Source organism: Vombatus ursinus, unplaced genomic scaffold (assembly GCF_900497805.2).
Source record: "Vombatus ursinus unplaced genomic scaffold, bare-nosed wombat genome assembly UNPS02014784.1, whole genome shotgun sequence".
Taxonomy (NCBI): Eukaryota; Metazoa; Chordata; class Mammalia; order Diprotodontia; family Vombatidae; genus Vombatus; species Vombatus ursinus.
In genome coordinates, this window is record NW_020954562.1 from 8,597,703 (window position 1) to 8,620,802 (window position 23,100).

A 23,100-nucleotide genomic window follows, 5' to 3' on the forward strand; every position below is an offset into this window, starting at 1 on the left:
CAGATGGCATTTTCACTTGGTGGCTTCTGATGGCTGAGGTTTGGCAGGCATCCTCCTAATAGGACATGATTTAAGATGCTGAATGGCAATTTGTGCTGTGTCAGTGTGCTGGGAAAGAGCTCTGTGGAGTGGGAGTGAGAGTGGGGGTGGAATGGGGGTGGGACGTGTGGAGTGGAGGTTAGCATATCTCCTTTTTAAAGCGTCCGGGGCTCTCTGCTCTCCACGAGTTCCTGTTTGCCTCCGACGGGCTTCTCCTTTGCTGTAATGAGACAGTGCCTTAGTGGGTCCTGCCCCTTGTGTTCACTGCTTGTGCTGGGTCGTGCTCTGCAGACAGGGAAGGCAGCATCTGAAGATTAATGGAGACCGGCTCCCATCCCACTGAAACCCAGGAGCTGCTGTTGGAAGGAGCAGCATCTGGCTAGATTCTGTCTGACTCATACTTGAGGTTAGCACTGCTCTGCCTCAAAAACCCGTTAGGTTTTGCTGCATCTGGCCAAGCCATCCCGAGCGGCCTCAGATGAACAGCTGTACTGCAGGTGAATGTGGAGATTATGTGCTCCTGTTCTGTTCTGTGTCCTGAGGAAATCCAACTGCCCTGATTCCTGGGGGAGGGGGAAGAGAGGTCTGAGAAAGCGGTGTTTGCTCCCTGCGCCTCTTTGGTGAGGGAGGGAATTAATAAAAAAAAAAGACCACTGGTTAAGGCTGAGCTGTCACAAAGCAGAGAAAGATACAGTCCTTTTGTTCCTGGGTGGGTGGACCAAGTTCAAAAAAGAAAATAAATCAGAAGGAATCCTAACAGTGGTCAATCAGTGGGTTCTGGTTGATTTGCCTGGAAATTGGCTCTTTTGTTGGGGAGTTGAATTACACGAATTAGCTAAAGCTTCTTGTGGTGAAGGGCTGTGGAAAAAGTGACTCTTGCTGGGGGAACTACTCCCTTGTTTCTGCCTATGGTGGTGATGTCCTAAGATGAATTTCAGGGCTTTCCATGGGTGACTTCCATGGATCAGGCCCTTTCCATTCATTGAGTCTATCTTTCTTCTGAACCCTAACTCATTAAAAAAAATACCTCAATCCATATTCATGGTATTCCTGCTTAAAATTTTCCTTCTTTTTCCTAAAATCACCATCACCCTTCAGAGCAGAGCTTATCTCCCACTCAGGGCTCCTCCTAAGCCCTGTTCCCTCTCCTGAGTCTTTAGTGCTCTCTTGTCTTGAGATCAACTGGCATTTATTGTGTATAATTCCCATTGAATGTAAACTCCTTGAGGGGAGGGACTGTTTTAATTTGTCTTTGTATCGTTGTCACCCAGCTCTCTGCCTTACAAATTGTGGATGCTTAATAAAATGATTATTGGATCCCATTGGGAGCGTTCACTTTGACCCCCCTGCCTCACCATCTCCATGGAGACTCTTTTTTTCTTTCTCCCCCTCTTTTTTTGGACCAGACTTGTAATTCCATCTGATATGGAGAACTTTCATCAACACAGATTTGCCCATCCTGTACAATGGCAACAACGTAATAATAATAATAATAATAATAATGATAATGATAATAATAATAATAATAATGTTAAAGAATAACTGGAATTTGTATAATGCCTACTATGTGTCAGGCATTATGCTTTACAAAAATGATCTCATTTGATCCTCACAACAACCCTGGGAAGTATCCCCATTTTATAGTTAAAGAAACTGAGACAGGTCAAATAGCTAGTAAGTGTTTGAGACAGAATCTGAACCCAGGACCAGCATTCTCTCCATTTTGACACTCGTGAAGGTGGTCCCTTAGTGAGTGTCCTGGAACAGTGAAAGGGTAGGTGACCTGCCCAAGATCACACAGCCAGTATGTGTCTGAGGCAGAATTGGAATCAGGTTCTTACGTGACTAAGGCTAGATTTCTATCAACCAATGCTGCTTGGCCCCCCAGAACATCTTTTTCCCCCCAATCATAAGCTAACATGAACCAGTTTATCAGAGCTAAATGCTAAATTTTCAGTGTGAGCATTTGCATCTTAGCAAATGCTAAAATAAAAACAAGGGCTTGCTTTATTGTCTTGTTCATTGTATAGACTTTAAAAAAAAAGACAGAGAAAGATTGAACTTAAAAGTGAATTGCAAGGACATACTTTTTTTGGGGGGGGTGGAGGAGTCAGTTGTTAAATGTTTAGCACGACACCTCTGCCTGAATACTACTAGTCATCATTCAAGATTTTCTATTCTAGTTGTAGATCTATTATTAATTCTGCCATGTTTGTCCATGAAATGGCCCTGTCATTGATGGTTCGGTGGTTAGGCAGGGGGGATCTGACAGGGATTAGGAAAGTACAGAATTTTAGGCTGTATTTTGGAACCAGGACAGGAGGCTGAGTGAGAATCCTTTGTAGCCCTTTGGCGACTGGAGCATCTTAAGATATAACTTCCAGTATTTTTATTCCTCACCTCATCAGTGAAGTTTTAATTCCGTGTTTGGTTTTTTGTGGTCATGGGCCTTGTAATTCTTGGATTTCATGTGTGCTCTATAACCATGACCCATGTCTAGGCAGATGTGTTTCTCCCCACCAGTTTGTTGGTTACCAGGTGAGATATTTCGATTGTGAACCAGGCTTAAAACTGATTCCAAACTGTTATCAAAGTTCCTGTGCTGAAAAAAAAAAACATGTCCATAGTGCTAGGTCCTTGTGTTCTGTGAATAAACAATAAGGGAGGAAAAATGTGGATTTGGATCAGGGTTCAGAGTACTATGAGTCTGTTCTAAAGGCTGTGGTGGTTGTAAGAATGCCTCGGAATCAATCCCCAAATTTCCTGCCTAAGTTCTCTTTCCCTTTTCCTTTCCCCATCTTAGCAGAACACTAACTCTCAATATCCTCCTCCTCATCACTCCTGCTGGAAGGATCCCAGAAATTCTTTTCTATCATGACCATTAGGCCCATTCCTACTTCCTGATGGGTTTCCAGGAGCATTCTAAAGACTCTTGGGCCTTGCCATTGTCCTTGTAGCTGCCTTTTAGAACTTCCAGGCCTTTCTGTCTGCCCTGCAACTGACCTCTTCCACATATGTCATCACTCAGTCAGTAAACATTGATTAAACACCTACTGTGTGCCAGGCAGTGTGTTAAGCACTGAAGATACAAAGAAAGGCAAAAGACAGTCCTTGAGGAGCTCACGGGTTAACGGATTATCTTTTCCACTTGCTCCTTGAGAGCAGAAGCTGTCTTCTAAGTGTAGAGTAAGCTGTATCCCTGATATTTAGCACTGTGCTTGGTGCATAGTAAGTGCTCAATAAATGCGTTTTCATTTGATAGACTTAGCCCTTCTCAGCAATGCAAGGATCTAAGACATCTCCAAAAAGAAAGAGTTATGGAGTTTGAAAGCAGATTGAAGCATACTATTTGCTATTATTTTTCTTTTGTTTTGTTTCCTCTTTCTTGTGGTTCCTCCTATTGGTTCTAATTCTTCCTTACAACATGACTAATGTGAAAATATATTTAATAGGAATGTGTATGTAGAGCCTATATCAGATTGCGAGCCATCTTAGGGAGGGAGAGAAAATTTTAAAGCTCAAAAGCTTATGGAAGTGATTATAGATAAATCAGAATAAATTAGTAAAAATTAAAAAAATGCATTTTCATTTATTTAGAGAGCAGATAAAAAAACTGATTGATTTGTTTTCCATCCTTTGAGTTCATTCAAGCCCACAACGTGTATAAATAATCATAAATATTTTTAATAAAATGATCCTCCTTGAGCCTATGTGTCTTGAAAATATTATTCAGTTTGGGCTTAGCTTTCCTTCCTAGTCATTGTAGTAGCCTAGCCTTTTGTAACATCCTTCCTCAGGGTTCACAGGGGATATAAGAGATTTATCTGTATTTTGGAACTTTTAATGATTGAGAGATGGAGTGAGGATCTAAGATGAAAAGTATGAACTTGAAGGGCCTTATGGTTTCTTAATGTGATTGTGTGCAAACGTCTGATCTGGGAGTAGCTTGGACAGCTATCAAATAACAAGGAAATGAAGGCCCGGCCACAGGAATGCTTCTCTGTCCTCTACTGCCCATGAGGTTTTCATTGGCACATAGCTGTTGCCTTCTTATGGATTGGGGCATCATTGTGGCCATGGTAAAGACCACACAGTTTTCATCCGATTGGATTTTAATTAGTGTTTTATCTTATGAGAGAATACTTCTTCCTTTGCACATTTCAGATGGTTTTATTTTAGGAGTCTTTGGTTTCAAAAACAACCACCATCACTTAAGACAGGAGACCCAAATAGTCACAGCCTGAATTATAAATGCAATTTTAAGATGAAGTTTGATTGACTAATCAAGTAATTCTGTCTGATTGTTAGTGGTGTGCCTTTTTTTTTAAAAATAGCATTTCTTTAAATCCTCATCTCCCTTTTATTTCTTTCAGCTGACAATCCTAGCCCTCCCAAAGAGGACACCCCAACGGGCAGCTTGGACTCACTTTCTTCACACTCTCCTACACCTGCCATTTTGAGTAGTTCCCCTGGACCGGAAAAAAACCACCTCCTTACAGATGGAGGAGACTTGGTGGACTGGGCATCTAACCAGTAAGTAATCATTTCTCCATTTGGTGATATGAAAGTGAAGGAAGGAAGGAAAACCAAGTCTAAATTTGTTCTTTAAATGGGATCAAAGAATGACGAAAAAGTTCTATAAGCACAAACATATTTGTTCAAGTTCTTTTGTGGTTGCAACAAAGAGATAAAACCTGAAGGGATACCTATGAGTTGGGGAATGGCTAACCAAGTTATGACATATGAGCGCATTGCAGTATGGTTGTACTGTAAGAAATGATAAAGGGGGTAGTTGCAGATAAACTTGGGAAGACTTGTATGAATTGGAGCAGAGTGAAGTGAGTATATCCCGGAGAACAGTTTATAATATGATGACAACATTTTAAAAATGAATAGTTTCAAAAGACCTAAGAACTCTGATTAGTGAGATGATCAACCATGATTCTAGAGGATCTAGAAAAATGCTACCAACTGCTTGACAAAGGGATAACAGACCCAAGATCCCAAGTGAGACTCATTTTTGGACACTATCAATATGGGAATTTATTTTGCGTGACTATGCCTATTTGTTGCAAGGGTTTTGTTTTTTCTTTTTTCTTTTTTTCTTTCAGTGGATGGGAGAGAAAATAAATGCTTGTTAATTGAAAAATATCATTAAAAACAGTCGAAATTTGGGGGTTATCAGACAGAAGATGACTTCATTAGGTTTGTTTTTAACTTTCCTTGGTACCAGTTGTACTCTCCAACAAGGGAGAGAAATCAAAAAAGGATTTTCTTGGATGGTTTTCCCAGTATCCTTGGGGAGGAAAAAGATCCAAGTCCGTGTGAGGTTAGAGTGTGCATGCATGGGAGATTCAGGTCATAAGAGGAAAACTTTTGTCCCGGTATGCTTGAGATATTCTCTCATCAGATATACAAACTAATTGTGAAAGAAAGATGTATGTTTATGACTGAGCTGATGCTAAGACACTCATCTTAGAGAGGGTTTGTACCTGAGGGTCACCAACTCCTGCTTATCAAGTTCAGGGAATCCATGGATTTGGATATGAAAAAAAAATACATCTTCATTTTTCACTAACCTCCAACTGAAATTTATCATTTCTTCAGTTATTTGAAAGGATTATTCTTAGAAGGGGTCCTTAGACTTCACCAAGACTGCCAAAGTGCCTCATAACACAAAAAAATGTTAATAGCATGTGCTTTTCATTATTGGTATTTTTAGTGATTGCTGGCTTCTCCCTCATTTATTCTCTTGTTATACCAGATAACTGAGAATTGGCTGTTGAAATGTCTGATCTAATTTTCTATGGCTTGGCTCACTTTTTAGGCCAGACATACAGATGAGCTTAGTTAAGTGATGGGTATACTGTGGGGGGTGTCTGATCACTTAGAGCAACTGTATTTGCCTAGTGGTCACTGACCTAAGAGAGAAAAATCCTTTTGTTTTTAAACAGTTCTTACTAGACCAGAGGGGATCTTGGAAGGTCAGCACTAAAGGCCTCATAGGGTTTTCCCTAGCCTGTTGGAATTAGTCTTACCTTAGCTATGGAAAATGAAAATGTATTTTATGCTTCTCAAACTTGACTTTTTTTCTCCGATGCTTGCTACATTCACATATAATCATTATAGTATGGATTAAGTATGTGAGAAACTGGTGAAAATTTGTTGAGGGGATTCATCTACCCGTTCTGCAAGCAGGCACCCTTACCTTCTAGTTAACAGTAGGAGGGTTGATATTTAAGAAAATATCCAAAGATCATGTGGTGTCAATTGATGCAGTGCATTTTTAAAAATTAGTTTACTTTTATTTATCAACAATCACTTCCATATGCTTTTGAGTTTTAAATTTTTCTCCCCCTTCATCTTCCCCTCCCCCCCAAAACAGTGCACAATCTGATATAGGCTATCCATATATATTCCTATTAAACACTTTCACATTAGTGATGTTGTAAGTAAGAATTAGAACCAATAGGAAGAATCACTAGAAGGAGGAAATAAAACACAACAGAAGAGAAAAAAAATAGCAAATAGCATGCTTCGATCTGCATTCAAACTCATATTCTTTCTTTGGATGTGGATAGCATTTTCCATCATGAGGCCTTTGGAGATGTCTTAGATGATGCAGTGCATTTTTAAGAAATCTGTGTAAACCTTTAGTCTTACCATCGCCTGCAAATGTTGTATTCCTGTGATCAAATTCCAGATTTTATCCAATCATAGCCTCCCATCATCCATCTTTCCTCATGCCTCACTTTTCTTTATTGCCCCATCATCCTTTCTTCTAGCATGACTCCATTGCCCCCACCTCTCAGTGTCTTTCCAGGCCATCTTTCCAGCTGTAACTTTGCTATCTTCCCTTCTCCCTCCTTGGCTTTTTACTGTTCTCTACTCTTGAGTCTCCTGCCTTCCTGTCCAGTAGTTTGGTCTTGCCTCACCAAACCCCACACTCATGTAACTCCTACCTTCTACCTCCTCCTTATATGTGGCTGAACAGTGCTATAGGAAGTCCTCCAGCCAGATTGACTGAGTCCGATACAGATTTATCTACTCTCGACTGGCTCATCCTGCGGCAAGTCAATTCTTTTACTCTTTATCGCATTCCCCACAACAGATATTTTTAAGCCTTTTGTTTTTTCATCATTTTATATTCCCTTTTCTTTTCTCTCTTACTGCCTTCTCGGGCCTCACCATATACTTTACTGAAAAAAGAGAGATCGTACCCCTGTCAAGCCCCTATCCTACATCTCAGACTGCCTTCTTCCCCACTGCCTACAAACAGGTTTACAAACAGGCTTAAAAAATGCTTCGCTTGACCCTGTCTTCCTCTCCAGATAGCATTCTCTATCTCTCTTCCTTTTCACCGTGGCTACACATGTTCTCTCTGCTTTCCTCTCTTCCCCCAGTCTGGATTCTGACCTCATTACTCAGTTGAAATTGCTCCCTCCCTCCAAAGCTAGCAGTCTCTTCCTTCTGATGGCTTTTCCTCAATCTTCATACTTCCTGACATCTCTGCAGCATTTGTTACTGTTGCCCATCTTCTCCTCCTGTATACCATTTCATCTCTGTTTTTCTGAGATTGAACCCTCTTTGCTCTGCCTTCTCTGTTTCTTGGAATGAGTGTTCCTCAAGGCTAAGGCCCAGGCCCTCTTATTGTCTTTCTCTGCCTGCTTTCCAGGATTTTATCTTAATTGAATCTCCAGGTTCAGTTATCAACAATATACCAGTGGTTCCAAGACTCTTTCCTGAGTTGAGATCTCCAGCCCTGTCATTACTAACTACCTGGTAGCCCATTTGGAAGTAGAATTCCCATTGGCATCTCAGACTCAACTTGTCCAAAAGGGAATTAATTGTTCTCCCCTATAAAACTGCCTTTTTTTTTATGGTCTAAACTTCTCTATTTTTGTCAGATTCCACCAACATTCTAGTTACTGAGATTCGTTACCTCTAAGTCATGTAAAGCTCTTCATTCACCCTCATTTCCTACCAGGTGCGGTTGGTTGCCAAGTCTTTTTGAGTCTATATCCATATATTCCATCTGCCCTCTTCTCTCTTCCCTCAGGACACTGTCACCTCTCACTGAGACTACCGTAGTATCCTCCGTAATTGGTCTTCCTGCTATGAATCTCCCCATACCTGATCCTTCTTCCACATGCTCTTCCAAGATCACGCCTCTGTTCAGGAATCTCATGTGACCCTGGGCAAGTCACTTAATCGCTATCTATCTCAGTTTCTTCATCTGTAAAATGGGAAAAATAATGGCATCTACTTCCCAGGGTTGTTGAAGAACAGCAATCTAATGAGATAATAATTATAAAGGGCTTATTAGCACAGTATCTGGCACATAGTTAGCATTAGATAAATGTTAGATATTATTATTGTTGTTGTTGTTATTGATTAATTAAATGTATACTATTTGCAAGACTCCTGTGACAGGCAATGTGGTGTAGTGGATAGAAGGTTGACCTTCAAGTCAGGAAGATCTGGATTCGTGGCCTGCCCCAGAAGCAGACTAGTGTGGTAAATGGCAAGTCACTGAAGTTTTTAGTGCCCCAGGTGCCTTTCTAAGAATATAAATTTCAGATAAGTGGTAAACTACATTGGCAGAAATTTCCATAACAGGTGTTCCCTGAACCAGTGAAATCATGAGTCTAGATGTTACTCCGATATCTCCCTCTAGGTGGTGAAATAAATAGAGTGCTGGGTCTGGAGTCAGGAAGACTCCCCTTCCTGAGTTCAAATCTGGCATCACCTCCTGGCTGTGTGACCCTGGGCAAGTCACTTAACCCTGTTTGGTTCAGTTTCCTCATCTGTAAAATGAGCTGGAGAAGGAAATGACAACTCTAGTGTCTTTGCCCAGAAAACTCCAAATGAGATTATGAAGAGTTGGACACGACTGAAAAAGACTGATCAACAATAACAACATATTTGTACACTCACATACACACACACACACACACACACACACACACACACAGTTATACTCATATACTCACATATTCATATATATGTGTGTACATGTATTGATAGATAAATGACATATAAATTTGTTTATATAAATAACATTTATGTAAATTTGTTATATATAGAAAAATGTTTACATAGCATTTATCTATAAATATATATTATTTATATGGGTAATGGGTAATATAGAGTGGATAACATGTTTGAATCTTCACATACTTTTAAAAATACTATTTCATTTTTATTTTTTATTTTCAGTTCCAAATATACATATATATTTGGAACTGAAATACACCCTCATTTTTATAGGCACTTATGTATGTATATGGTGCATCTGGGTGGTGCAGTGGATAGAGTGCCAGGCCTGGAGTCAAGAAGACCTGAGTTCACATCCAGCCTTGCCTCAGTTTCCTGTTCTATAAAATGAGGTGGAGAAGGAAATGCCAAACCACAGCAGTGTCCTTGCCAACAAAACCCCACATAGGGTCACAAAGAATCAGACATAATTGAAAGGACTGAAGAAGGGCAACGAAATCTATATATATATATGCCTATACACTTATGCTTATAGACACACACACACACACACTCTCTCACACACACACACACACACACACACACACACACACACACACTCACTCACTCTCAAGTGCTGGCCAAACAGAGACAGAACAAGAAACAATTTTAACCCCTCAGGGAACTTGTATTTATTGACCTGAAAAATTTAACAGGAATGATTGTGGATCTTGTCACATCTTCTCTATCTCTTGATACAATTATATGATTTTGTTGTTTTGTTATAGTGTGGCCAGTTACGTTTATAATTTTTCTGATCTTGAACCAGCCCTTCACTGCTGGTATGAATTCAACTTAGTTATAGTTGAAGATTAAAGATTAGATTAAAAAAGATTTTTAAAACATATAACTCTTAAGATTAATTTGGATCTAAAGTATGTAATTAAACCATTTTGATAATTTTTACTCAAGATTGTTCCTAGATTTAGAGCTGGAAAGGGATTTGAAAGGTCATCTAGCCAACCTCTTTACTTTCCTGAGAAGGAAATGAAGGCACTGAGAAATTTCGTCCCTCATTGGAGGACGTTTGGGTAGGAATTGGCCGAGTCAGCATATGAACACCCACCCTATTCCATATCCTTTCCATGAGGTCCTATTGCCTCTTGAATTCTTCAGTGGATCCAGGATCTCATTATGGTGTGTTTTCTCTTCAGTGATGCAAGTAGCCATTTATCTGTGCCTTGAAATCCTATGAGACTCTTCTCCATGTGCTCCCCAGGGTTCTTTGCAGGAGATTCTACCCAATGTGCTGGGGGCCTTCTTTGCATTCTCCCCATCTTGTCTGTGTATCAGTGGGACCCCAATTCTCTTCATCATTTATCCCCGACTCTTGTTATATACATTTAGGTGCATTATACATGTGGAGTGTCATAACCTAAATATATACTATTTATATAAATATAAATTACATATATAAATATAAATTATTTAAAAATCACATAAATATGACATATGTAAATTACGCACGATTCTTTTAAAACTTCATTACTATTCTTTTTTTTTTAATCTTTCACAGACATTGTCAGTTAGTTATAGAGTTAGGCAGTTAGGTGTGGTATAGTGGATAACACATTTTATTTGAAGTCAGGAAGACTTGAGTTTGAATCTTATCTCAGATACTTCGAAAAATTTTTTTAAAATGAAATTTTCAGTGCCTCTCTTTCTCCTCCTCCTCTTCCTCCTTCTTCTCTTCCCCCTTCTGCTCATTCTCTTCCTCCTTCTCTTCCTTCTCCTCCTCCTCTTTCTCCTTCTCTTCCTCCTTCTCCCCCCCCTTCCCTCTCTCCTGACATATGAAGTCATGCAAAACATTTCCACATTAGCCATATTGTGAAAAGAAAAGCAGCAAAAAAAAAGATAGAGAATCATCTTCCTCAGGCACTGAATAGCTGTGCGGCCCTCGGAAAGTCACTTCAATCTCTTTCTCACCCTCAGTTTCCTTATCTATAAAATGGGAATAATAATAGACTCGAATTCATAGGGATTTTGTTAGGCTCAAATGAGATACTATATGCCAAGCCCTTTTTAAGCCTGAAAGCACTATATAAATGATAACTATTATTATTATTATGCTCTTACACTAAAAACTAAGTGGAGTAGTACTTATTTAAAAGGGAGCTGGGTACAAGCATTTTCATCCTGGGGTGGAATTTAGCCTAAATTGGGTTTGGATGTGAAGCCAATATTGTTAGTTTTTGGGTTTTTTTTTTCCTTCCCCTGCTGTGGGTCAGTGGAGAACATTATCGTTAGTGATCTTTATTCTTTGGGATTTTCAATAGAAAGTGACAACAACTGTAATATTGCCAGCGCTCAGTTCAAAAAATGTTCACGCCTGAAACAGAGAGAGTTCAATATTTTTTGGTCATAAATCAAACTCTAAGTGAATTCCCTGGCTTCCTTTTCACTCATATCTTAAAACGTCATGGAAAACTCTGCAACCTTGAGAAGCCAGAAGGAGTTGGGAGGGGTGAAGGGGAGGGAAAGGTGGATGGAACCGAATCAGACGAGAGATTTCATGTGTGCTTTGGACAGTCTCCCACTATGACAATTTGATTGCTTTTTGTGCTTTGGATGTAATTCATCTGAGTCCCTCACATGTGTGTATGTACTATTTCTTTGTGTTCTGAAGAATTGGGTGTAGGTATGTTGGAATCCAGGGCAGCTAGGTGGCACAGTGGATAAAATGCCGGGCCTAGAGTCAGGAATACATATATTTATAAGTTCAAATCTGACCTCAGACACTTACTAGCTGTGTGACCCTGGGCAAGTCACTTTACCCAGTTAGCCTCAGTTTCCTCATCTGTAAAATGAACTGGAAAAGGAAGTGGCAAACCACTCCATTATGTTTGCCAAGAAAACCCAAAATAGGGTCACAAAGAGCTGGACAAGACTGAAAAATGACTGAACTGAACATGTTGGGATGTTAGGTTATCATGGCCCTAGGAAGGGTCTTTCCACTTGAAGATACATAGATACGTTCTCCAGAATGATTTGAGATGATTGCTTTCTTCTAGATAATTTCTATCTTGAAGCAGCATCCTCAAGGAACATAGCTAGTTATATGCGTTTCTCCTCTGGCTAGCTAGGGTGGGCTTTTACAGTGCTATAACAACCCTGGAGCATTTAGAAACATTTCCTCATTTTGTAATACCTGGACCTACTCCCCACCCTCCCACCCTCTTCTCAGGCATTTCCTTTGTCCTCCCAATGTTTCTGGAATCCCGTCATATAAACATCCCTGCATAAGATCATACCTTTTTGTCCTTTCCAGGAAATACCAAAATGGCTTTTTCATGGAGGTGGTCAGTTGCCCCATATTATCTTTTTACTGTTTTCTCATTGGAGGTGAAGAAGGACTTCCAAGGAGAAAAGCCAGTTAGTATGACTAGACAAAACTTTGCACTGTCTTTTAGAGTCAGCAGTAAAGCCTGAATTTAATCCCTTAACATAACATGAAAGCTACAACCCATATGCTGTGCTAAATTTGAGTGTATTCATTTTCCCAGCGTTCTTAGAATTTCTCTGCTGAGGACCCTTAATTCCTTGATGCTCTGATTCTTGCCATTTACCAACCTCTTGAATCTCTGGAAAACCTCATATTATATATTTCACATTCAAAGCAATCTATACCTATTGCCTACTCTTACTCAACAATTTCCTTCTTTAGTCCCTCTAATTTGGCGTGCATCCTCACCGCGTTATAAAATCTCCACCCTCAAAGGTCGGCTTGACCTCTTTCTTACAAATTCCCACGGTGGTTTCTCAGTTCTCATTCTTTTCCCCTCCTCCTTCTCTAGCATTGGCCACAAGCCCACCTTAAAATCTCTTTCTTAGGCCTGAAACTGAACTATCCTGATTTTCCTTTTACCTCTAAAATTATCCTTTTGAATCTCCTTTGTTAGTTCCTTTTCCTTATTCTATAAGTAGTTCTCCCCCTCCTCCTTTACCCCCACACTTTTCAGTAGTTTATCCCTCAGACCACTTCCTCTTCTCTTACTGCTTCAGCTATCACCTATCAATTCTGTGCAGTTGACATCCAGATTATATCTCCAGCCCTGACCTTACAACTGGGCTGCATGACTGTTTGGGTATCCCATGGTCACCTCAAGCTCAGTGTCTTATACAGAGCTCAGATTCTCCCTAAAATCTCTTCAGACGTTCCTGTTTGTCCCAGTAGCACCACCCTTCTCCTACTCACTCAACTTTGAAACTTTGGTGCCAACTTGGATACCTCCTACCATATTCCTTCAATTTTTTTCTTACTACCTCTTAGACCTACACTGCTCTTTAAAGTCCAACTGCCCCAACTTCAGTTCAGAACTTTTTAGCTGGTTCATATCCCCACTTCTCCTCACTCCAGTTCATCTGGTGTTCCATCACTCAATGGCTATCTCTAAAGTATTTTTTTCATAATGTCACTCCTGTGTTCAGAGACTTTTCTTAGATCCCTTAGCCTTGTATTCAAGGCCCACTATGATGAGGAACCATCCTGTTTGTTCTCCCAATCTCATTTCTTGGTAATCACTTAACATAAAAGACTTCAGCTTTTGTTCCTTATGCCCTTTTTTTTTTAATTTTGGAGGCATTGGGGGGGGGTTAAGTGACTTGCACAGAGTCACACAGGTAGCTAGTAAGTGTCTGAGGTTGGATTTGAACTCGAGTCCTCCTGACTCCAAGGCCGGTGCTCTATCTGCTGCACCACCCCCCATCCCCTGTGCTCTTTTGCATCCACACCTTTGCACTATTGGATTGTAAGCTCCTTGAGGGCAGGGACTATCTTTTTCCTTTCTTTATGTCCCTGGCATTTAGTACAGCACCTGACATGTAGTCGGTGCTTAATAAATATTTATTGACTAATACTGCTTCTGCTACCAGCTGTGCCCTCCTAGTTTTCTTCCAATTCTACAAACCTCACTCATCCTTTCAGACGCATTACAAGTCCCATGTCTTCCATGAAGCCATCAGTGAACAGTCCAATCCACAGGGAGCTCTCCTTCCTTGAAATTCTTCTTTGTGACCTTGGGCAGATCACAGTCTCTCTGAGTCTGTTTCCATTGCTGTAAAATAAGTAAGTCACAGGTCATTACAGTTGAACATGTGATTGGTATTCTCATTCTCATTCTCATTCTCTCTATCTCTCTCTCTGGAGGCAATTGGAGTTAAGTACCTGCTCCAGGATCACACAGCTACTAAGTGTTTGAGTCACATTTGAACTCGGGCCCTCCTAACTCTAGGACCAGTGCTTTATACACTGCACCACCTAGCTGCCCCAATTGGTGTTCTCAAGGGAAACATAGACTGCTTCCTATTTTGAATTTTCATCCGTATTTGTCTTCTCTCCAGGAGGATTTTTAGCCTCTTGTAACTGGATAGTTTGTAGTTCTTCAAAAAGTGTCTTTAACTTCTTTCTGCTTCTCCAAAGTACATAGCACTGTGCTTGTCTGTATTGTAGATGCTCAATCAATTTTTATTATGTTGAATAGAAATCACCATTCAAGGGAGAAGTAGAATGGGGTAAATTATCTTACAAAAAAACAGAAAAGAAAAGGCTCTTACAGTGGAAGGGAGACGGGGAAGGTGAGAGGGAATGAGCGAATCTTATTCTCATAGGATTTGAATTAAGGAGGGAATAACATACACACTCAATTGGGTATGGAAATCTGTCTTACCCTACAGGAAAATGGGGGCGGGAGGGGACAAGAGAGTAGGGGGATTATAGAGAGGAGGACAGATTGGGAAAGGGGGTAATCAGAAGCAAGTACTTCTGAGGAGGGTCAGGGTCAAGGGAAGGAATAGGATAGATGGGGGGTTGGAATAGGATTAAGGGAAATAGAGTTGGTTTTTCACAGCATGTCTACTATGGAGGTGTTTTGCATACCTGCACATGTATAACCTATATTGAATTGCTTGCCTTTTCAATGAGGGTGGTTAGGGAGGGAGGAAGGGAGAAAATTTGTAACCCAAAGTTTTAAAAACACATGTTTAAAAAAAATGTTTTCACGTGTAACTGGGAAATAAGAAATACAGGAAATGGGGTACAGAAATCTATCCTGTCTATCCTATTCCTACAGGAAAATAGAAGGGGAAGGGGGTCAGAGAAGGGGGGGAGAGATAGAAGGGAAGGCAGACTAGGGGAAGGATATTCAGAATGCATGCCATCTTGGGGTGGGGGGAGGGGCGAGATGGGGTGAAAATTTGGAACTCAAAATCTTGTGGAAGTAAATGTTGAAAACTAAAAATACTAATAAAAAAAAAGAAATCACCTTTCAAATTACCACTGTGTTTTCACAAAATTTATTTTTTTCCCATAGGGCTGGAAACAATCTTCAAATTTTTTATCATAACATTTATTTTTAAACCTGACGGTATAATGATAATAATAGCTAACATTTATATAAAACCCTTATTTTTTAATAATAACAATAATAACAACAGCTAGCATTTATCTAGTGCTTTGAGGTTCAGAAAGCACTTTGCAAATATCTCATTTTATCCTCACAACAGCCTTAGAAGGTAGGCGCTATTGTTATTCCCATTTTACAGAATAGGAAAATGAGGCACAGAGAAATTAAGTGACTTGCCCAGGGTCACATAGCTAGTAAGTGTCTGAGGCTGGGTTAGAACTTGGGTCTTTTTGACTCCTGGTTCAGCTCTTTGTCCACTGTGTTTCTATGATTATATGTCCCTTAACATACGTGGTCAAATCTGCTCTCTGCAATGACCTTATGAAGTGGACTATTCAGATTGTACTATTATGGGACAATGCAGTGTAACAGAAAGACTTCTGGATTTAAGACCCTAATCTCACCTTTGCCCATCAATAACCACGTGACTTTGGGCAAGTGATCTCCTCTCCCTTAAAGCACTAATATTTAATAATGATCATTTATAATTCATGTTTATCACCCTCTGTTTTTACAAAACTTCCTTAATGATCCATATCATTCTTATTTTGTGGATGTGGAAAACAAGGCTTAGATTGTCGTTTCCCCCAGGTTATACCCCTAGAAAGCAGTATTTAAGCCTTGCCAGATCTTTCTGACTTCCATCCCATTACCTTAATCACGCTTTCTAATTATTTTCTCTCCCCCTGTATTGCTTAGTACTATCTTCTTGAACATACTAGATAATAAGGAAATGCTAGCTAACGAGATTCATTTTAATCACCTTGTAGTACCAGCAGAGCTCTCCCCAGGGGCTTAGAGATGCAGACACCCTGCATTGTTTTGTTTACTGTGTTGTCATCCGTGCTGACAGTCCTCATCGGTTTGTATGTATGTACCCAATCCCACAGACCCAGTTTTCCCCCTTATATGTGTTTCTGCCAGAGGTCTGTGTTTTACAGTGATTGCACAGTGAGAAAGCAGACTCTTCTAGGACAAACACAGTCTTGATGTGGGCAGGGTGGTCTTTAAAGATAGAAAACCGTATCTTATGACTTAGAGCCATTATTAAATGGGATCAGTCATTGGAGTATAGCACTTAATGCAGCAGTAACTGGCATATAGTAGGTGCTTAATAAATTGATTTATTGATTAATCAGTAAGTCTGAAGTAATAACTTTGGTCTACCCTTGAGAAGATCATGGGTAACTGAATTGTTACAGAAGAACTGCAGGTTTACTCTCCTTGGAGGCTGTTACAGCACAGGTCAAGGCATTTCATATGTCCCTGAGTCATTTAAAAAATATATATCAATAGAGTAGTTTTCTCCAAATAAGTTATCCATAATTATAATTTATGGAACTGAATCTTGACAGATAATCTTTTTCAGTCTTTCACTATAAAGGGCAACCCGCTTTTAAAGACCCGTCAGTGTCTATACCTGCTGTGTCTGACTTCAGGTGTAAAAGGAGCCCACCATTATAAATGGTGTCCCAAAGCAAGGGATGTGAGCATGTTGTAATTGTGATTCCTTTTTCCTTAGCCCAGCGCTTAGGAAGAAAGCATCTGTTCCAATGCACAAAGGTAATGGGGCAGTCTACTCCAGCTGACAGGTAGTGGAGAGAAGGAACTTGGGGTCAGAAACCTGGATTCAAATCTTACCTTAGATACTTAACTAGCTTTGTGATATTGGGCAAGTCACTTCATCTCTGTCAGTCTCATTTGCCTTATCCATAAGTGAAGATAATGTTGGCACCTTCCTTACAGGGTTTTTGTGAGTATCCAGTGAGGATACTTTGGAAACATTCAAACACTTTGCAAATGGTAAAGCACTGTATAAGTCCTACTATTATTACTACTATTATCATAAGCTTTTTGCTGTTTATTTTAATTGGGTGTTTTGAATTGATTTAGATAGTAATTGGTCATGTTGGGAATATTCCTAAGCCATTTATGAATAATGTTTGCTTATCATGTTTCTCTAAGGCAATGTCCTACACAGACAATGACTTTCTGGTCTCTTGTATTTACCATCTGCATTTGGTCCTACTTTGTTCCTGGGTTTCCACAAAAGTTCTGCCTCAATGCCTCTCTGGGGTGTTGTGGGAATCCTGTGTTCTCTAGGGCTACATCACAGGCTAATAGTTCTTGTAAATTTAGAAAGGGGCCAGTAACATACTGTGTGTTTACTGCCTGAGAACTAGAATTTGCAGAGGCTGGTCATCAAAAGATTGACCACCAGCAGATGGAAACTTTTGAGCCATCATGATACACAAAATAGGGCAAAATACAAATTCTCATGTGCTGTCAGTTTGCTTTAATAGTAGCAAAGTGGTGGAAAATGGGACTGAAGAGGCTAAGAATCACAGTTTTGTAGATTATTTATGAATTTAATTATCTATTGAATTATCTATTTAATATAATATACATATTATATTCTTATAAAATAAATACTATGTTATACTATGTAATAATCTAAATATTATTATCTATTACATTAAAATTATCTATTAATTTCACCATTGACACTTTTTCTTTTTTTGGGCAGTGGGGTTAAGTAACTTGCCCAGGGTCACACAGCTAGTAAGTGTTATGTGTCTGAGGCCAGATTTGAGCTCAGGTCCTCCTGAATCCAGGGCTGGTACTGTATCCACTGTACCACCTAGCTGCCCCTATTGACACTCTTTTAACATGTGATTATTGTCTGATGATCAGTCAGATGACACTGTGTTGAAGGCACCAAATTACTTCCACATGGGCATTTTTATTATAAATGTAACCAGAAAAAATATGGAAGTTGTCACTAAAATGAAAGACAGCCCACAGGTAGTCCTTGAAGAAGAGAAGAAAAGAAGTTGGTGGATTTGGTTTACCCAACGATACCAAAAAAATTCATTTCCTGGGCTATTCAGTCACCTCACTTTGCACAGCCCATACTGGCTATCAGCAAACAGACCACCATGAAGAGATTGAAACTTATGCCCCATCATCATCATCCTTTGCTGAAGATGAGGAAGTAGAGAAGTTCTATGATGCACTTGAGAAAAAAAACCTCTTAAGTCAGATCCACAGACTTTGCATCTTCAATGCAAAAGTAGGTATGGGAAAGAAAGGAGAGTAAAAACTGTTGGAAATAGGAGTTTGGGATCAAGAAATGTAATAGGTTTCAAAGCCTTGCCTATCATGTGAGAGCATCAGACCTGTGTGCTGTGAATTATTTCCAAAACTGAGTGTGAGCTATGAATCACCTAAAGAAGAATAAAATTGACTAATAACAGGAAATGACTTGTTATTGACATTGAGAATGATTTCAAAACCAGCTGTCTATGTGTAGTCATATTATTGACTGAGAAGAGCAAAGGTCAAAGTAAATACCAAATTAGAAGCAAAGATAAAGATCAGTTAATCAGTAAGCATTTATTAAGTACCTAATATGTACCAAGTCCAAAGTATCCCTGAGTGCCATTGAGGAAAGACAAAAGTGAGACAGTTTCTGCCCTCAAGGAGCTTACTTTCTAATGGGAAAGACAGCATGTACATGTATAAGTTTATGAAGAACACGTAAAAAATGGATCCAAGGTTTGGAGAAAGACTGCCTTAGTAGTTGGGTAGATGATGAAAGACTTCCTGTAGAAGGAGGTGTTTGAGCTAAGAAGTGAAGGAAATCAGGGATTTGGAGAAACAGAGATGATGAGAGAGGACATTGTGTGTATGAGGGACAACCAGTGCAAAGTCCTGGAGACAAGGACACGATATATTGGTGTGGAACCACAATTAAGGCAGTATGACTAGATCACAGAGTTCCTAGAGAGGAGGGCAGAGATGTGTAAGCAGACTGGGAAGGTAGGAAAGTTCCAGGTTATTAAGAGATTTCAAAGCTAGGGAAGTTGATATTTGATCCCTGAAGTAATAAGGCGTCACTGGAGTTTTAATGTGGGTGCAAGGTGGGGTTGACATTGACCTGTGCTTTGGCCGCTCTGTATGGGATAGGTTAGAGAGGATAGAGGCTTATGATAGGAGCACAGAGAAGGCTGTTAACGGTGATCTAAGTGAAAGGTGATAAGGGCATAATTTAGGTCATTAATCTATGCCTGGAGAGAGAAATCTATGAAAAATGTTGGGGCTGATAGAAACAAGATTTGGTGATTGAATAGATACATGGGGTGAGTAGGAGAGAGGAACTAAAAATAATGCTGAAGTTGTATGAACGTGGGTGACTGGAAGAATGTCAGTGGCTATGGCAATGATAAGGAAGTTAGCAACAAAGGTTACTTAAGGGGTGGGGGAGAACAATGTAATGAGTACTTCTATACATGTTTCATTTGAGATGCCTATGGGTCATCTGCTTTGAAATATTGAATAGGAAGTTGTTGGAAGTTGATGATGCAAGACTGGAGAGAGACTGGGACTGGATTTGTACATCTGGGAGACATCAGCATAGACACAGAGACACTGCATGCTGGTAATTACAGCAGCTCCGGACTGTTGACTGAAAAACAGAAGATGGGGGACAGCTAGGTGGTGCAGTGGATAGAGCTCCAGTCTTGGAGTCGGGAGGACCTGAGTTCAGATCTGGCCTCAGACACTTGACACTTACTAGCTGTGTGACCCTGTATGACTGGGCAAGTCACTTAACCCCAATTGCCTCACCAAAAAAGAAAAAAAAGTTTGCACACAATCCTAGAGGCCTTTAAAATGCTAATCTTTGTGAGAAACATAGGTGACGTTGAAAAAGAAAAACAGAAGATGGATAAAAGTAGAGGAATTTTCAGTAATCCACTGCAGAATGAGGGAGGTGATAATCCTTGTATTTTGCGCTATTCAGAGAATACCTTGAGTATTGCATTGATATACAGGTACGTTTTAGGAAAAGTGTTGATAAATTGGAGAGTATCAGCAGAAAGGTGAATAAGATTGTGAAGGGCTCAAGATCATTTAAGAGGATGAGCTGACAACTGGAGATAATTTGGAGAAGACGACAATAGGAAGGAGGGAAGTGCGATGGCTATCCACAGATATTTATAGGATCATAGTTTTAGTGTTGGAAAGGACCTTAGGGGCTATCAACCCCCTCCTCCAACCCCCTCCATTTTATAAATGAGGAAACTGAGATAGACATTAAGTGACATGTTCAGGGTCACTCAACTTCATGGGTTTCAGGGTCACCCAGACTCTTAGGAGTCTGAGGGAAGATTGAAACTCAGGTCTTTCTCACTCAAGTCTAGTGGTCTATTTAGTACGCGATGTTGTCTCTCATTTGAAGAGGTATCGTGAAGAAGTTTTTACTTCCAGATAACAGAACCAAAAACAGTGAGTAGAAGTTGCAAAGAGACAAGTAGAGGTTTTTGATATAAGGGGAAAACTTCCTAGAAGAGAGCTATCTTAAACTGCATTGAGATGTAGGAGTCTTCTCCTTACCACTGGTGCCAAAGCAAAGGCTGGTTGACCACTAGTCAAAGTTGGCACAGAAGATATTGTTATTCAGGTGTGGGCTGTATCATATTGCCTTTGAGATCCCTTACAACTATCAGACTCTGTGTTTTGCTAAAGAAGCTTAACCGAACAACCTGCCCACAATGACGAGGCCTGGAGAACCTCAAAACCACTTTAACCAGTTTAATATTAGTCTCTTTGATGAACAGACATGGAGAAGTTAAAGGGTACCCAGGTTTAGATCACAAGCTAATTTACAAAACCTTATGCAGGATTATGACCAGTTGAGGAGGGAATAAGCCGACAGACAGCTTTGCTTGAGATTCATTTAAGTCAGGTCGTCTCGAAGTATTTGCAGGGCAACCTGGAAGAAAGATGATTTAAAAAAAAAAACATGAAGTAGGACACACCTGATGTTGTTTCCATGGCAATTTATCTCAATAATGAAGCTGGACCTACCACATTTGGGCCCATACCCCCTTGCCACCTAATGTACTACAAGAACAAATGGGAGTGACCCTGAAGATTTCATGGACAGCTGAACTTAACCAACTGCTTACAAGAGAAATCTGCGTTGGAGACAACCCAATTTTAAAGCTTTTCTGGGATTGATTTTTCAAGATATCTCAACGAAGGGGAGATTTCAAATTAATAGACTGATTCGTAGAACAGATGTTCAGTAGGAAAGAAAATATAGGTGATTGAGAATAACTATGGACTGATAAAAGCATTTTCCCATCTGTATAAAACATTTATGTAAGTGGTATATGCATGGATGGAAAGTATCTCTGATGAAATTGTGACTACCCATGACAGCATCCATGATGAAAGAGGATTGCGTAAGCCTTCATAGATGAATTTCTGCAACCAACTGTATCTTCAGAGTCATAGAACCAAGAGGTATAGAATAGATAAGATCTTGCTAAGTCTTTTGATTTTTAAAAATTTTAAAATGTAGTATAACAAAATGCACCTTTAATGTTAAACATTAAATAATAAAATATTCTCTTACAGTTGGAACTACAGAGATAAATTCATTTAACTGTCTGCTGAGTCTAAGCATCAAGTCAAGATATAAAATACCTATAATCAGTCAGCAAACAAGCATTTATTAAGTGCTTACTATATGTCAGGGTCATGCTCTCAGGTAGCTTGAATTCTAATGGGAGAAGACAAATCATAAAAGGAAGCTGAAAGTGTCAGGGAAGTGGGGGGGGGGGGTTGTTATCTCAGGGACAGATATGTAGCATTGAGGCATGAGTCCAGAATTCAGCCTGCAGAGGAATTGAAGACATGACTGGCCTGAGCACCCTTCTTAAATGAAGGTTCTAATTAGAGGGAATGGCTGCAAGGGCAGAGGCTACTTCCAGTGTGTGAATGCCAAGACTGGCGTGAGCTTCCAAGATAAAGACATTCTGGGGTATAAAAGAAGTCCAGAGTGTAGTCAACTAAAGTTTGGAAGTGTCATGGAAGGTTTCCTGCCTAGAGTCCAAAAAAGAATTATCTTTTTATGTTAAGGTTCACCAAATGTTCTCATTCATCCATGATATAATTGATCTCTCACTAAAGCGCTACAATACTTCTTCAGAGAACAATAGTAACGCAAAAAAGAAATTGGTCTAACTTTCCACATCAGAAAAACTAAAGTGAATTTTAAATTGTATAATGCCCAAATTCTAACATGTAGCGTGGTGTGTAGAGCATGTATGCTATGTACATGCATATATGTGAATGTGTTTGTATATTTTACAGAAAGCATGGCATGGTAGGTAGAATGCTAGCTTTGGATTCAGGGATACCATTTCGAGTACTTAATAGCTGTGTGACTCAGAGAAAGTCACATAACTTTTCTGTGCCTCAGGTCGCTCCCTGTTCTCTAGTTTCTCTATCAAGTCCTTGATGGGCTTCAGACTCTTTTGGTTGTGAAAGTTCCTCACAATGGTGAAATCACAGGTCCTTTAATAATAAGCTAGTGTTTATGTAGTGCTTACTTTGTACCAGGCACTGTGCTAAGTGCTTTACAATTATTAACTCATTTGATCCTCACAGCAACCCTGAGAGGTAGGTACCTCCATTTTACAGATGAGGAAACTGAGGCAAGCAGAGGTTAATTTGCTTAAACCAGGGTCACACAACTAGTAAGTGCCTGAGGCTGGACTTGAACTACTTTTTTATTAATTTTGTGGTTAGATTTATCTAGTTCTGAGAGGGG

General features: G+C 39.8%; 1 protein-coding gene across 1 annotated transcript in view; it reads left to right on the forward strand.

Moving 5' to 3' along the window:
• Positions 1 to 23,100, forward strand: part of ARHGAP10 (Rho GTPase activating protein 10) — a 381,695-nt gene that overhangs the window by 332,552 nt on the left and 26,043 nt on the right. The window contains exon 20 of the mRNA XM_027866797.1: positions 4,413 to 4,572. Coding sequence (XP_027722598.1) covers positions 4,413 to 4,572 — 160 coding nt within the window. The remainder of the gene's footprint in view (positions 1 to 4,412; positions 4,573 to 23,100) is intronic.